Source organism: Erythranthe guttata, chromosome 2 (assembly GCF_056151865.1).
Source record: "Erythranthe guttata isolate IM_541 chromosome 2, IM_541, whole genome shotgun sequence".
In the NCBI taxonomy this organism is placed as follows: Eukaryota; Viridiplantae; Streptophyta; class Magnoliopsida; order Lamiales; family Phrymaceae; genus Erythranthe; species Erythranthe guttata.
In genome coordinates, this window is record NC_142534.1 from 17,168,093 (window position 1) to 17,181,791 (window position 13,699).

General features: G+C 33.9%; 4 protein-coding genes across 5 annotated transcripts; 1 reads left to right on the forward strand and 3 right to left on the reverse strand.

Moving 5' to 3' along the window:
- Positions 1-744: 744 nt before the first annotated feature.
- LOC105964036 (BON1-associated protein 2) lies at positions 745-1,619 on the reverse strand. Its single transcript, XM_012988534.2, has one exon. The coding sequence runs from the start codon at positions 1,539-1,541 to the stop codon at positions 1,032-1,034; it is 510 nt and encodes a 169-aa protein (XP_012843988.2). The 5' UTR covers positions 1,542-1,619; the 3' UTR covers positions 745-1,031.
- Positions 1,620-5,599: 3,980 nt separating this feature from the next.
- Positions 5,600-6,205, reverse strand: LOC105963988 (BON1-associated protein 2). The gene has a single exon (XM_012988488.2). It carries the CDS (start codon positions 6,172-6,174, stop codon positions 5,689-5,691), a length of 486 nt encoding a protein of 161 aa, XP_012843942.1. The 5' UTR covers positions 6,175-6,205; the 3' UTR covers positions 5,600-5,688.
- Positions 6,206-7,577: 1,372 nt separating this feature from the next.
- Positions 7,578-10,202, forward strand: MYB3R2 (myb domain protein 3r2). The gene is made up of 8 exons (XM_088814185.1): positions 7,578-8,188; positions 8,472-8,538; positions 8,648-8,705; positions 8,847-8,941; positions 9,056-9,156; positions 9,265-9,393; positions 9,474-9,683; positions 9,768-10,202. Exons 1-8 carry the CDS (start codon positions 8,136-8,138, stop codon positions 10,003-10,005), a joined length of 951 nt encoding a protein of 316 aa, XP_088670311.1. The 5' UTR covers positions 7,578-8,135; the 3' UTR covers positions 10,006-10,202.
- Positions 10,203-10,450: 248 nt separating this feature from the next.
- Positions 10,451-13,673, reverse strand: DGD2 (digalactosyl diacylglycerol deficient 2). 2 transcript variants are annotated; one of them, XM_088814181.1, is made up of 5 exons: positions 13,339-13,673; positions 12,495-12,871; positions 12,023-12,289; positions 11,336-11,685; positions 10,451-11,180 (listed from the first exon to the last, which is right to left on the reverse strand). In XM_088814181.1, exons 2-5 carry the CDS (start codon positions 12,774-12,776, stop codon positions 10,694-10,696), a joined length of 1,386 nt encoding a protein of 461 aa, XP_088670307.1. In that variant the 5' UTR covers positions 12,777-12,871; positions 13,339-13,673; the 3' UTR covers positions 10,451-10,693. The 2 variants fall into 2 exon arrangements, with proteins under 2 accessions (XP_088670307.1, XP_088670304.1); XM_088814178.1 differs by having other exon boundaries at positions 12,495-12,873; positions 13,342-13,482.
- Positions 13,674-13,699: the final 26 nt, after the last annotated feature.

Here is a 13,699-nt window from a genome sequence, read left to right on the forward strand (position 1 = left end):
TATTTCTCTTATTTTGGTAATGAAAGACAAGATGGATTCGGGGAGCTAAATATTTTACATAAATTAAAGGGAAAATTTGATAAAACCGTTTTATATGCATTTTATCATAGACTATATCCTCCATCCGTTTTGAGATGGATTCAATTGTATTTTATTCTACATATTATATTTATTTAATGACCCATTTTATTTTTTCTAAATTTATTTATTTAATGTAACAACTTTCCTAGTTGTCTCTTTCATTTACTTTCTCTCCACAACTCACGCCGACAACCACGCCCTTGTCTCCCCACCAGACGACCACACCTTATCCGCCCTTCTCTTCCTCAACGAGACCTCCCGCTTCTTCGATCTGCGAGGGCGGGTATGAGAATTTGTGCGTCCCTCCATTGTCCACAATATTTGGTCTCACGATTCGGCGAAGGAGGTACATGGTTAAAACAATATATATAAAAAAAAAAAAATCCAAAAAGGCACTAGATTAACATCTATACTCTCGTATAATAGTTTGCAAACCATTCAGTGGATATAAATCTCACTAGACTAACCCTGTTTGACAAGTTCTATGTAACGATCGTTGGCAAGTGAATTCGAACCTCAGTCAATATATTGACACGGATCCGCTTGCTCCAATTGCTAGGTCATCCATTACTAGCTAGACAGTAAAAGAGTAAACCTACACTATCTAATAATAATTTGCAAACTATATGAAAAACGTAAACCACATTAGGCTAATCATACGTGTCGATAAACTCTACCTACTATTAGCAAGATAATTCGAATTTGAGTCAAATTTGGTTACACGGAAAGAGGAGAGAGGAGCCGGATTTGAATCATGACCTAACCATAAATCAAACATTCAAATTCTTTTACGGCAATAAAAAAAATCAATGTGCAATATTTTCAACCTATTTAATTACAATTTTGTCTCTAAAAAAATAAAGGAAATTAAAACCTAAAAAAAAATAAAAAAAATTCCATGACTCGGTAACAATAACTCAGTATTTTCTTTTCTTTTGGAGAGGAACAACTCAGTATTTGTACGGAACTGGAATACCCGTAACCATCCCAGCGGGCGCCTTTTCACCCACCGCCGGAACCCCAATCCACGGCCGTGAGCAGCTGGCGGCGCAGCCTGTATTTCCGGCTCCCCTCACCTTCACAGACAGATTTACAATCCCGTTCCTATCTCCATTAGCGTCCCTCAGCCTGTAACTCAGGAAGCTCAGATGGTTCTCCGGCAGGTACCCGCCGGAGAAATCCGTCACCGGAATATTCGCGGCTCCGACGATCCTGGTGCCGGAATGCACTTCCACGGTGATGAAACGCGCATGCACGGGCAGATCCATCAATAGCTTCTCCTTCCAGGAGGGCGAACTCCCGCCCTCCGGGTCGACCCGACCCGTGGATCTGGAATTTAACGGGTCGGTTTTAACGGTGACGGATACGTTTTTCCTGACGGTTTGCTTCCTGTTTACGAGCAAACCCTCGGCGGAAATTACAGTTATCTCCATCGCCTTTGAAGCAGCGGCCTTTTCCATAACTACTTTTTTTTTTTCTTTATGTGTATGTATCTATGTATGTATAACTGCGTATGTTTGTGTGTGTGAAGAATATATGTATATGTACGTATATATATGTATATATATAACGTGGGGCGCGTGGGAGGAAGATGGGGGAGAAAAGAGACGGAAAGTGGTGGGGTGTTTCTGCTTCACGGCGGTTTGGAGAATTTTATTTGCTGACGTGGCATAAGGAAGAAGGGTGGAAACGGTCTTTCCTCCATCTCTTTATTTATTTGTAATTAATTTCCGTTATAATTAATTTTGAATATAAATTTATAAATCTATTTTAGAAAAAAAGAAAAAAAGTTTCCTCGGGGAAAACGTGATTATGAGAGCAGGGTAGGGCTGAAAGTCGGAAGGATCGGATCGGAATTAGCCTTTTCGGAATATTTCCAAAAAATTTCGGAAGTACAAAATCAATTCCAATTCCAATTCCAAAATTTTCGGAATCTAAAAATTCATTCCAATTCCAAAAGGCCCGGAAATTTCGGAATTTCGGAAATTTTTCGGAAATGACATAAGTATTAAAATTTCGAAACTTCGCTGAAAATTTCATAATTTGCTAAAAATAAAAATTATGAGTTGTGAATTGTGATTTTTGACTTATGGCAGAATTTATGACTCTTTGACTTTGCACAAGAAATAATAAACGTAAAACTAGGGTTTAACATAAAATAAACTAGGGTTTTTTTAGGTGACATGGCCCATAAAGAATAAATACAACTAAATAATTTAAAATAAGTATATATATATATATATATATATATATATATATATATATATATATATTACTCAAAGATGTATTTTTTGGAAAAAAATCGGATTTTTTCGGAAAAAAATCGGATTTTTTTCGGAATTAATTTCGGAAATAATCGGATCGGAAATCGGAAATTCCAATTTTTTTTTATATAATTCCAATTCCAATCCAAAAAAATCGGAAAAAATCGGAAATCGGAATTTCGGAAATCGGAATGAAAAAAGTTGTTCCAAAATCGGAACTTTTCGGATCGGAACCGGCGGAAATCGGAATTTCCGTTCCAACTTGCACCCCTAGAGCAGGGCCATCCAAAGGGGCAGCCGCCCCTCCATAACTTTTATTTTTTGATTTTTTCAATTAGGTTTTTATTTTTACTTTTATATTTTAGACTTTTAGTCTATTATTCCCACTTAAAAAATAAAAATAATAAATATCACTAATTATGATCATATATTATAAAATAAGGCCAAAGCGGGGATTCCCTCCACCCGCACTCAAAATTAAAGGGATGCGACAATGTTTATTAAATTATGCGTAACTCTATCATTTGATCTTCGATTTAGTAAATTTAAGTTAGGTTAGAAAGTCAGGTTAAAGAGTTACAATTTTGATGTCTTGCGTTTTTCCATATCGGAACTGTAAATTAGACAAACTCACGTTTTAAGTCGATTTATTCTGAGTTGAGGCAGTATTTGTTCAATCACATACAACTCTTTCACCTGACATTCAATCTTTCTGATTTAAGTTGTATTAAAAAATTAATTCAAAACACTAGTTTTTATTTTTTTGAACAGGTGGCATCGAATTAATTTCGACAATTCTCTAATTACTTGAGATACTAGGTAAATTTTTGAGAAACATTAGTGGCCAATAATATATTAATTATATATGGAAAATAAATTAGATTGATTATTAAGAGACAAACTGTGACTTTAGTTGGACTTGGTCATCTGGAATAACAAGAAATATATATACACTTATTTTGACAAATATTAATGCCTAACTTTTCCTAAAAATCCACCCACATATATCTATATTATATATGCTCCTAAAATTAAAAAAAAATTCAAAATATATATATATATTATGAATGAAGTCAATTAATATTTATTTTGAAAAGAAGTCGAAGTCCTGGGAGCCCTTTTATTTTGTTTTCGATTGCCGGTGTTTCGCTAAAAGTCATTTTCCAACACCTGAAATCGAAATAAATAAATCTGTACACATAATTTCCAGACAATCTTGTCTGGAAATGAGTTAGGTTTGGGAACGAAGGTTCATGCATTGAGTCTTGAAGGAAAATATATTAATTAATTAATTAATTAATTAGCTTACGTCATTACTAAATCGTCAGCATGCTTATGCGAGCAATTTAACCACAAATCTCCTCCCCTGCATGCACGACATAATATATATACACGTACAATAAAATACATAGACATACAAAAACGAAATATGATGAGATTTTTCTCTGTTGTTTCTGTGTTTGTCTGCGGATTTTGTGACACTGTTTAATATGGATAGAAAGAAATAACCTAGTCATATTAATAAAAATTAGGGTAAATTAAATTACAACCAGGGACTCCCTGAGATAAAGTGCAATATTTATGTAAAAAAAAAATCTTTATTTTTATGAAATTACACTTAGCCTTTGCAGTTTGTAAATTTCTTACATTTACCTCCTACAAAAGAATGTTAATGTAATAATTAATCTACAAATTACGAGGGGTGAGTGTAATTATGAAAAAAAAAGAGTGGTTTTATCGTAAATAAACGTTATCTCATGGGCGGTTGTAATTTAACCTAAAAACAACTACTATGATTTTGGACAATTTTATTTTTCATATATATACATAGGGGTGCAAGTTGGAACGGATTTTCCAATTTCCGCCGATTCCGATCCGAAAAATTCCGATTTTGGAACAACTTTTTTCATTCCGACTTCCGACATTCCGATTTCCGAATTTTTCCGATTTTTTTGGATTGGAATTGGAATTATATAAAATAAATTGGAATTTCCGATTTCCGATCCGATTTAATTCCGAAATTAATTCCGAAAAATTCCGATTTTTTTCCGAAAGTACACCTATAAATAGTATATATTATACAATACTTATTTTCCGAAAAATGCACCTAAAAGTTTTGTTTTAGGATTTTGACATAATGAATTGTTGTTAGAAGTTTTATTGGATATTATGATGTGTTTATTTTTATTTATTTTTTTGAACTGAAATTTAGTAGTTATTAGTTTTACTTTTATCGACGTGGATGCTCTTATTTTCGAAAAATTATGAACATTTTAGAAAATTTCGGCTAAGTTTTGAAATTTTAAAGCTTATGTGATTTCCGATTTTTTTCCGAAATTCCGAAATTTCCGGGTCTTTTGGAATTGGAATGAATTTTTAGATTCCGAAAATTTTGGAATTGGAATTGGAATTGATTTTGTACTTCCGAAATTTTTTGGAAATTTTCCGAAAAGGCTAATTCCGATCCGATCCATCCGACTTTCACCCCTATATATACATGTTACTCTAGCATTTCTTCTAATTTAGGGTAGTTTGATCGTCCTTGAGGAGTTTAACCCTAATCGATCACTTAACGAGTTCGTATGTATGTATATATTATACGCGCCACTATTAAGTAACAATAATAATTACAATATAATTTTTTAATGTAAATTAAATTTCATCCTTTGTTGTATTGTATTACATATAATCTTCGTCATATATTATATATTAAACGAACAAGCTCATATATTATTATTCAATTAAAGTCACTAATTACAATTTAAATAGAAAATAACAACAAGCACTAACTAAGTGCCCTGCAAACTCGAGCTACTCTTTTCGACTAATTAATCTTTTAAACAAAGATTAATAATAATATAATATATTAAATATAATTGAATGATAATATAAATCTTATACATAAAAGGAAGAAACGCTCGACAACCCTAAAAAACCCTAATGGTATTTCTCTAATTATTTATTTTTAATATTTTTTCTCTACTAAATTTCAACAATTATAATCTCCTATTTTTCATCAATATATCTCAAATCTTAAGAGATAAAGATATAAATTCAATTTGATAAATCTAAATCTATATATTTGGATTATAAATCTTAATACGTAAAATTTAAACAAACTAATGTTATATAAAATATGAATAATACTACATTATTAAATTTTACTACGTGCGTGTACTATATTTTCTTATTAATTATGTATTAAATTGATTTTTTTTTTACCCTTGAAATAATATCCCGTGCATCGCACGGGGAAAAAATGCTAGTTTTCAATAATAAAAGATGATTTCGTATTTAATTTGAACAATTAATTACGTACATGAACTTTGTAAATTAAACCGAATTAAACGCAAGTTCCGTTCTCATGTCTATAGGAAACCGGAACGCCGGTAACAATCCCATGTTCGAAAACCCTACCGCCGGCGACCCTCTCTCCGGCCGGCTGCACTTTTCCGGCGGCCCCCTTCACCTTCACGGAAATATTTATAATCCCGTTCTTCTCGCCGTTAGCATCCCTCAGCCTGTAACTCAAGAAACTCAAGTAGTTCTCCGGCAGAAACCCGCCGGCGAAATCCGACACCGGAATATTGGATATTCCGATGAGCCTGCTGCCGGAATGTGCTTCCACTGTTATGTAACGGGCGCGAGCGGGAAGATCCAACACCAGCTTCTCGTTCCATGCAGGGTAGCTGCCGCCGTACGTATCCGTACCCGTTGACTGATGATTAAACGGGTCGGATCTCACCACCACGAAAGCATTTCTCTTCACGGGTTGCTTCTTCCTCACGAGCAAACCCTCGCCGGAGATTACAGTAACCTCGATAATCATGGTTTTTATGTTTCCGTGTTTGTTTGTGTATCGATGTGTTATATATATATATATATATATATATATATATATATATATATATGAGGGAGAATTTAGGTTTGCCTAGAAGTAGATACAGAATATAACACGTAAGTTTAAGGAAGGTGAGAAGAAAGAAGAGAGGTATTTCTGTTAAATTGTTTATAGGGTAAATTACAAATATCCCCTGAGGTATGGTCAAATTACAAAAAACCCCCTCTTGTTTGGATAATTACATCTACCCCCCTCAACTATGATTTTTTCTTACACCTCCACCCTTATGGTGCCAAATTCAACATAATCATCTAGATTCCGTGAAATTTGCTCTAGTTTGTACTCGTTTTGTGTAAAAATACAGTTTCTGATGCACCAAAAACTGATATATACAAGCTAAAAATCACATATTATGATCATCTTGCTTCGTAATGTAGAGTTTGAATGAGATAAAATGGGTACAAAAGTGATAATATTCCATATAATCTCGAAGATTTCACTAAATTTGAGGAGTTGAGAGGGTGGTTGTAATTATCCAAACAAGAGGGGTGTTTTTGTAATTTGACCATACCTCAGGGGGTGTTTGTAATTTACCCTTTTTTTTTTTAATATGATGGGAATTTAATTTTCTTCATAATTTGAATTTGACATGTGGTCGTTCATGTAATCTTCTTGATTTTTGGGTTATTTATTTTTATGTTATACCCGATGAAGATTATATTGGGTGAATTTTTACCGTTGATTTATACGCACCAATGTGAATGTGTGTGTGTTTGTGTGCATATGAATATTAAAGACTAAAGATCAACCCGATGTATTTCACCCGATGTAGCAGATTGGTAAATAAGTGTGTTTGTGTGCATATGAATATTAAAGACTAAAGATAATAACCGGCCATTAATCACTCGTAGTTGTTTGTGACTATGTCCAGATCAACGATTAATAATTTAATAATATTTTTAATCGGATGTGACATCAAATAAAACGTAGAAATAAATTGACTTAAAAGTCACCCGTCAACCTTAAAATTAGTGCTTTATTTATGGATATATTCAACACTTTTTACTTGTATTTTTGTTTTTTTTAAGTAATACAAAATTCAATGTATTTTCAATAAAATTTTCAACTTCATGAATCCATATACTTCATTAGTATTGATTAGTGTTCACTAAACAAATCTGTGATACAACTTCACATAAGATAATTAAACTCTATTTTATTTGTTAAATTGAGTTCAAATAAGAGTTTCCAAAACAAAAAATTCTTATAAAAACAAATCAAAATCAAATCATTAAATAAGTTCAAATAAAATTAAAAAAACAATTGTATATAAGACTAAGATACGTATGCAACGAGTATACATATATACCCGGCAAACTCTCAATTCTCCCGCGAAACTACATCTCTCATCAACCTTCTCCCCGCGTCTTTCTCTCTCTAACCTGCAAAATATATCTTCATTCCATCCAAGATCCTTCCTTCCCATAAATTCAACAAAACTGAGAAAAAAAAAAAAAAAAAAAAAAAAAAAAACCCTTCTCTACTGCTATTTTTACTTTAGAAAAAAAAAATTATTTTTGTGTAAATTAAATTAAATTTAAAAAACGCCAAGAAAAAAAAATGAAATTTCCTTACTGCATATATTCTGTTTCCTTCACCGGAGTATTTCTTTCTGCTTGACCCCTCTTCTTCTAGCCGTTGGCTCCCTTTCTATATATACAACCCTTTTTTTATATGCTAATATTTCCTTAATTAAATTTTTTTTCCAAGATTTCTTGCATATATGCTTGTTCTAATTAATATGACCGTTGGGTACTAAAAAGTTCAAATTTTTTTGCTTGGGTTTTTGTTGTAATTGATTTTTCTCTTCAATTATGTGCCGTATGATGAATTCTTGCGTTTCTTGTCTGAGTTTTTACTCAGAAGGGTGACACAGTGTTTGAATTTATATGGAAGAAATTATCAGTGAAGATGCTGATAAAGAAGAGATTATTATTAATAGGTATTTATATTTTTTTATTTTTTTTGATATACAGTTAAACCTCTATAAATTAATGCAGCCGGGACGGACAAAATTCTTTTAATTTAGGGAAATATTAAATTATCGAGCTAATAATTTAGTACATTTTTTACCGAGTCCGGACAGTAAGAAACTATTATTTAGACGAGGTTATTATTAATTTATCGAGGTTCTACTGTAGCCAGAAAATAATTTGATGTATAAATTATTAATTAACGGAGTTTTTTTTTTTTTTTTTTTGTGACAAATTTGATGGATAATACAGTAGTACAGTTAAAAGATGGAGTGGTAGAGCAAGAAGATCATCTAAGGCAAATTGGACTGAGGAAGAGGTCAGCAAATTTGTCTTAATATTTTTAATTAGTAGAAAATTACGATAAAGTGAGTATTCGTTTGTGTTCTCGACATTGTGATGTTGTATTGCTTCCTATGAATTAACAGGATGACATTTTGGGGAATGCGGTTGAAAAATTCGGAGGGAAGAACTGGAAAAAAATCGGCAAGTTCCTTTTCTGAGTTACAATAACTTTTTTAACGAGATCGAACAATATTAATCTATTTAATTTTGATACAATTAAATTTACTCTGCTTCATACTTAAATGAGTTTTATTTTGTAAGTTATATAATTTAAAAATGCAGCTAAACATCTCCCCGGTCGAACGGATACTCAGTGCTTGCATCGTTGGGGTAAAGTTATAAAACCTGACCTAGTTAAAGGACCCTGGAGCAAAGAGGTCATAATCGTAATCAATGCAACTTCTTTTTTTTTTTTTTTTTTTTTTTTTTTATATATATAGATAAAAAATTGGCTATAATAATTAATTCTTGTTCGATATATATATCTGTAGGAAGATGATCTTCTAGTTGAGTTAGTTGGAAAGCTCGGTAAGAAGTGGCGTGAAATCGAAAAGCATCTTCCAGGTCGAATCGGAAAGCAATGCAGAGAAAGGTAATTAATTAATTAATCAGGCCGGAATAGATTACATAATTACGACTCTATTTTTAAGTTTAATCGTACATGCATAATTTAACGACAATTTTTTTATTATTGAATTAGATGGTTCAACCATTTAAATCCGGAAATAAACAAGGCCGCTTGGACAAAAGAAGAGGAAACAATTCTTATCGGTGTTCATGCTCAATATGGTAACAAATGGTCGGAAATTACCAAGTTTTTACCTGGCAGGTAAATTTTTTCTCGTGAATTTGTAATTATATTGCGGATTTTTTTAATTTTTTTTTTAATGTTTTCTTGATGTGATATAGGACTGAAAACTCTGTTAAAAATCACTGGAACGGCTCTCTGAAGAGGAAACTCGATTTGAACAGCAACAAAGCCGAAACGCGCGGAAAATTTCCGGAGGCAAACCGAAATCAAACCACCAATTGTTTGCAAAAAGCAAATTTAGATAGTGGGGAAAACGGAAAATCGCGATTCTTGGATCATACTTCAGTACTTGATGAATGTTATTCCAAGTATGCGCAACCTTATCTGTATTCGACTCGAGATTTGAGCTACTGTGATGATATAAGTTATAGTAACCTCGGAATGGAAAATAGTTCATCGGAATTTTCGTACACTGGCTTATGGTACGAGCCATTGGACAAGGGAGATTTAAATATAGTCTCGTCAACCGGTAGATTTCCGAGCACCGACAGATATATTGAACCTTCTAGAAGCAATACGGCAAAACTGTCGACTGATTTATTGAGTGAGCTCATGTCTATGTTGAAGAGTGCAGCTATGAGTTACGGTAACATGCCGTCCATAATAAAGAAACGTGACTTTGGAGAGTGATTTTTCGACATGAGATAAGAATGCATGGAACGAGCATTTTCCGATGCATGATATTAGGGATAGATGAAAGATGAGAATTTGCTAATTATTTTATTTTATTTATTTATTATCAGTTATTTATTTTTGTGGCAATTCTGAATCAGATTCTTGGTATTTTATTTTTTCCATTTTTTCTGGATTTTCTATTATTCAAGCTTATGTGTTTACTTTTTATTTAATCTTTGGCAATGCTGCAAATCGAAGTTATTCTACTGCAGAATGGCTTTAACTATATAGTGAAACAAGGCCAGTAACTTAATTTAATTACTACTAATTTATATGTTTAGGCCTCGCCTGGTTATCAATATGAGATTACCCAAGATAAAATTAAATAATCTAATGAAAATCAAATTATTTTATCGGAACCCGTGCTCAACCAAACGAGGCTTTAGAATAAGACAATATGTAATAGGACAAATAATTACCTGCACAATTGACTGGTAGCTAGAAACTGTAATTTTGAAATGTTACAGATGTGAGGATTAATAAAAGAAAAATAATACAAAGAGAAACAAAAGAAAAAAACTTGAATGTTATACACAAGAAAACCAATCTTATCAAACTATCATTAAAAAAAATGTGTAAAACTACAGCAAAGCCAATACACAGCACACTAATAACATGCAAAAAACGCAATCTTCAACCGACTTCAGAAAGCCCATTTTCTCGAAGGGTACGATTGTTTTTTCAAAGGAACCGGAAACCCCACGTCTTTACATTGCTCTTCGTCAGGCTGCTTAGTCAAAAAGCCAGTCCCCCAGTGATGTATAAACGCAGATGCATCATCAAGATTCCTACTCAAATCGAACGAAGTGGACATATAGAGCTTGGAGGGCTTTTTCGTCAATTTCTTCACCTCGTCTAAATGTGCGGATTTAAGGAATCTTTCTGTTGCTGCCTCCCAAGAGAGCTCGTGCATTTGATCGTCTGTGAGTGGGGCAGGCTGGTCCTGTAGGGCCCGGCATGTTTCATTTACGAAACCTTCATCGTCGTCGTACGTTCGGCAATTTGGGAACTGCTTGAAGAAATCGTTCGACGGGTGATTTGCGCAAATGACTATTTTGCCCATGGCAAGTGCTTCGGCCGTGGTTGTGCATACTACATCGGTTGTGCTGGGGTTTAAGAACACCTTATAGCTGGAATGGAAGAGAAGAAAGGGGAAGCAGTTGGATCAAGAACATCGATAAACCTAAAATCTTTCAGTACCAGCACTAAATTTAAAATTAATCCCTGATTATAATCTTGAAAATGTCTGTAGTAGCAGCATATTCAGACAGTGAAATCTACTTACTCGTGAAATAAAGGATCTGCATGATCACGTCCCGGGTGAACTCTAACTGTTATATCCAGTTTCTCGGCAGCTTCTTCAACTTGATCAGAGTCTTCGCCACTGCCATATAAATCGACTTCGAGTTTAGTTAGTTCCTTCTGGTTATCTTTCAGCAGTTTAAGCAACTCCTTGTAGCCTTTGCTCCATACCATCTTTCCAATATAGTATGCACCTTTAGTAAACGGCTGGTTTCCGTTTTGTTCTTGCTCCCTCTTTTTCATGCCAATGTTGAGAAATCTCGGATTCACACCATGGATATTGCAGATAACGGATCTCGGAAGCTCTTGAGTGGCAGCTGATAATCTTATCACCTACCGTAATGAAACGGGTTCATGTCAGAAGCTAGTAATAAGGCTGTTTATTTGCAAATAATTAGAAGCAAACTACTGTAAATAATCCCGGCAAACTTTTGAAATTGCTATCACATCTAGTAAAAAGAAACGTGCATCGGCTGTTATAAACCACGTCAATTAATTCCCTAAATCAGTAAATGTTAAATATAGTATTTTCGTGCAACATTTTCAGGATTAGAAACGAGGTACAGGGTTGCAACGGTAAAGCAAAACGTTGAGCATATAGCCAAGGATGAGATATAAACAATATAAAAGATCAGTAACTGAGAAAACGAGCAGTTATCAGAAGTCGTACCCTGTGACAATATATGTTGACAACCCAACTGTTTACATATTTCAGCAAAAAAGCTTGGAGTTGCCCGTTCTTCTCTCTCCTCACATATTCCAAATAATTTGTGTGAACAACTCCTATAACCAGTCGGAATTTTATTTTCCACCTCTTTCCATGATGATACCATGTGAGATGCTCCGGCTCCTCTAAGACAGCAACATCTGCCTCGTCATCGGGAATGGCTTCTGTAATATCCCCTAATGCAAGAATGCTCCTTTTGTGCAGAGAAAACTGCAGTTGAGGTAATAATAAGCTGTGTTCAGCACTGAGAAAATAGGATGCGAATATAAAAATAAAATAAAAAAATTGTAGAAAATCAACTATAAATGATATGATAGTTGATAGACCTTCATCATTAATTAGTACCCATTTTAGTGGACCACATATTTGATATCTACATTAATAACTTTTCTCTGAAAGTTATGGCTTGACTTACTCTTCCTGGATAGAAACGAATGTCGAAACTTGATTTAAAGCCAGTCCTCTCTTCAAGCCACTGTCGGACATATTTTCCTTGTTCCGAAGGTGAATCGAAGGTGAGTTTATTCGGATAGACGTGTTCTTGGTCGGTCAGTTTCAACCAAGGAATCACCAAAGTAACTTTTCTTACACCATCTTTTGCAAGATAGGCTGCACGAAACAGAGGGTTGACAGCTGTCCCAGTTAGCCATGGAAGGCTTGCTGTAGTAAATATCGCAATATGTTTCTTCTTATCCATAAACTCATGAGATTCAACACCAATAGCCTCTTTTTGAAGATAGATCACACAAAGAACCGGAGTAGCTAACTTCTACGGTATACCAGAAAACGATCCTGCCGGAAATCATCAAAAAAAAAATAACGTAAAATTCACCCAGTTGCCATTATTTCTTACCCAATCAAACACCCATGCTAATTAGCAATTCAAATACAAAATAATTCCAGATTATACCTTAACAATAAACATAATAATAATCGAGTTATATTCGAAGACAAATCCGAATACGAGCCTAAGAACTTGCAGATTTTTTCAGAAAAAAATTCCAGTCACTGGAACAAATTGAAAGACAACACAATCCATTTTCCCCAGCTAGGGTTCAAACATCGGAAGAAAAAAACATGTGTACGGATACAAATTTCATCAAACCCCATCCAAAAAAAAACAAATCATAATCTGAAAATGAAATCGAATTGCTGAGAAAATAACGGAAAATATATCAAACAACAAATCGACGATTGAGAAACTACACAGAAGCTTTTTTTTTTTTTCTGATCAGTAAATTCAAATAAGAAATGCGTGCCTGGGGGTATTGCTTTGCGGAGAAACACGGGGATTGTTGAATCCGCTAACCCTTCTTCTTCTTCTTCTTCTTCCTTTCTGGAGAAGAATTACTATAGTTGGTGTAATTATTTTTGATTAATTCAGGTTTAATTGATGTTGAATTTGGAGCGATGAGCTGGAGGAAAAGGGCAAGATTCGAATAATAGTTGCGTTGGAATTCCTATTGAATGGGAAAATGTGGATTTCACGCGCGGATGCACGCGTGGAGGGATTCGTTTGTTTATTACCGTTGAAAGTCTGGCATGATAGGCCAGGTTGTGATGGGCCTGAAAGAATATTCCAAGGAGGGAAACTAACTAATTCCCGGTTTATAATTGAAT

Coding starts and splice junctions, on each gene's coding strand:
- LOC105964036 (XM_012988534.2), bottom strand. CDS start 1,541: ATGGAAAAGGCCGCTGCTTCAAAGGCGATGGAGATAACTGTAATTTCC.
- LOC105963988 (XM_012988488.2), bottom strand. CDS start 6,174: ATGATTATCGAGGTTACTGTAATCTCCGGCGAGGGTTTGCTCGTGAGG.
- MYB3R2 (XM_088814185.1), top strand. CDS start 8,136: ATGGAAGAAATTATCAGTGAAGATGCTGATAAAGAAGAGATTATTATT. Junction 8,539..8,647: donor CAAATTGGACTGAGGAAGAG/GTCAGCAAATTT, acceptor ATGAATTAACAG/GATGACATTTTGGGGAATGC. Junction 8,706..8,846: donor GAAGAACTGGAAAAAAATCG/GCAAGTTCCTTT, acceptor TTAAAAATGCAG/CTAAACATCTCCCCGGTCGA.
- DGD2 (XM_088814181.1), bottom strand. CDS start 12,776: ATGGATAAGAAGAAACATATTGCGATATTTACTACAGCAAGCCTTCCA. Junction 12,290..12,494: donor TTCGTTTCTATCCAGGAAGA/GTAAGTCAAGCC, acceptor CCTCAACTGCAG/TTTTCTCTGCACAAAAGGAG. Junction 11,181..11,335: donor GCAGATCCTTTATTTCACGA/GTAAGTAGATTT, acceptor CTTCCATTCCAG/CTATAAGGTGTTCTTAAACC.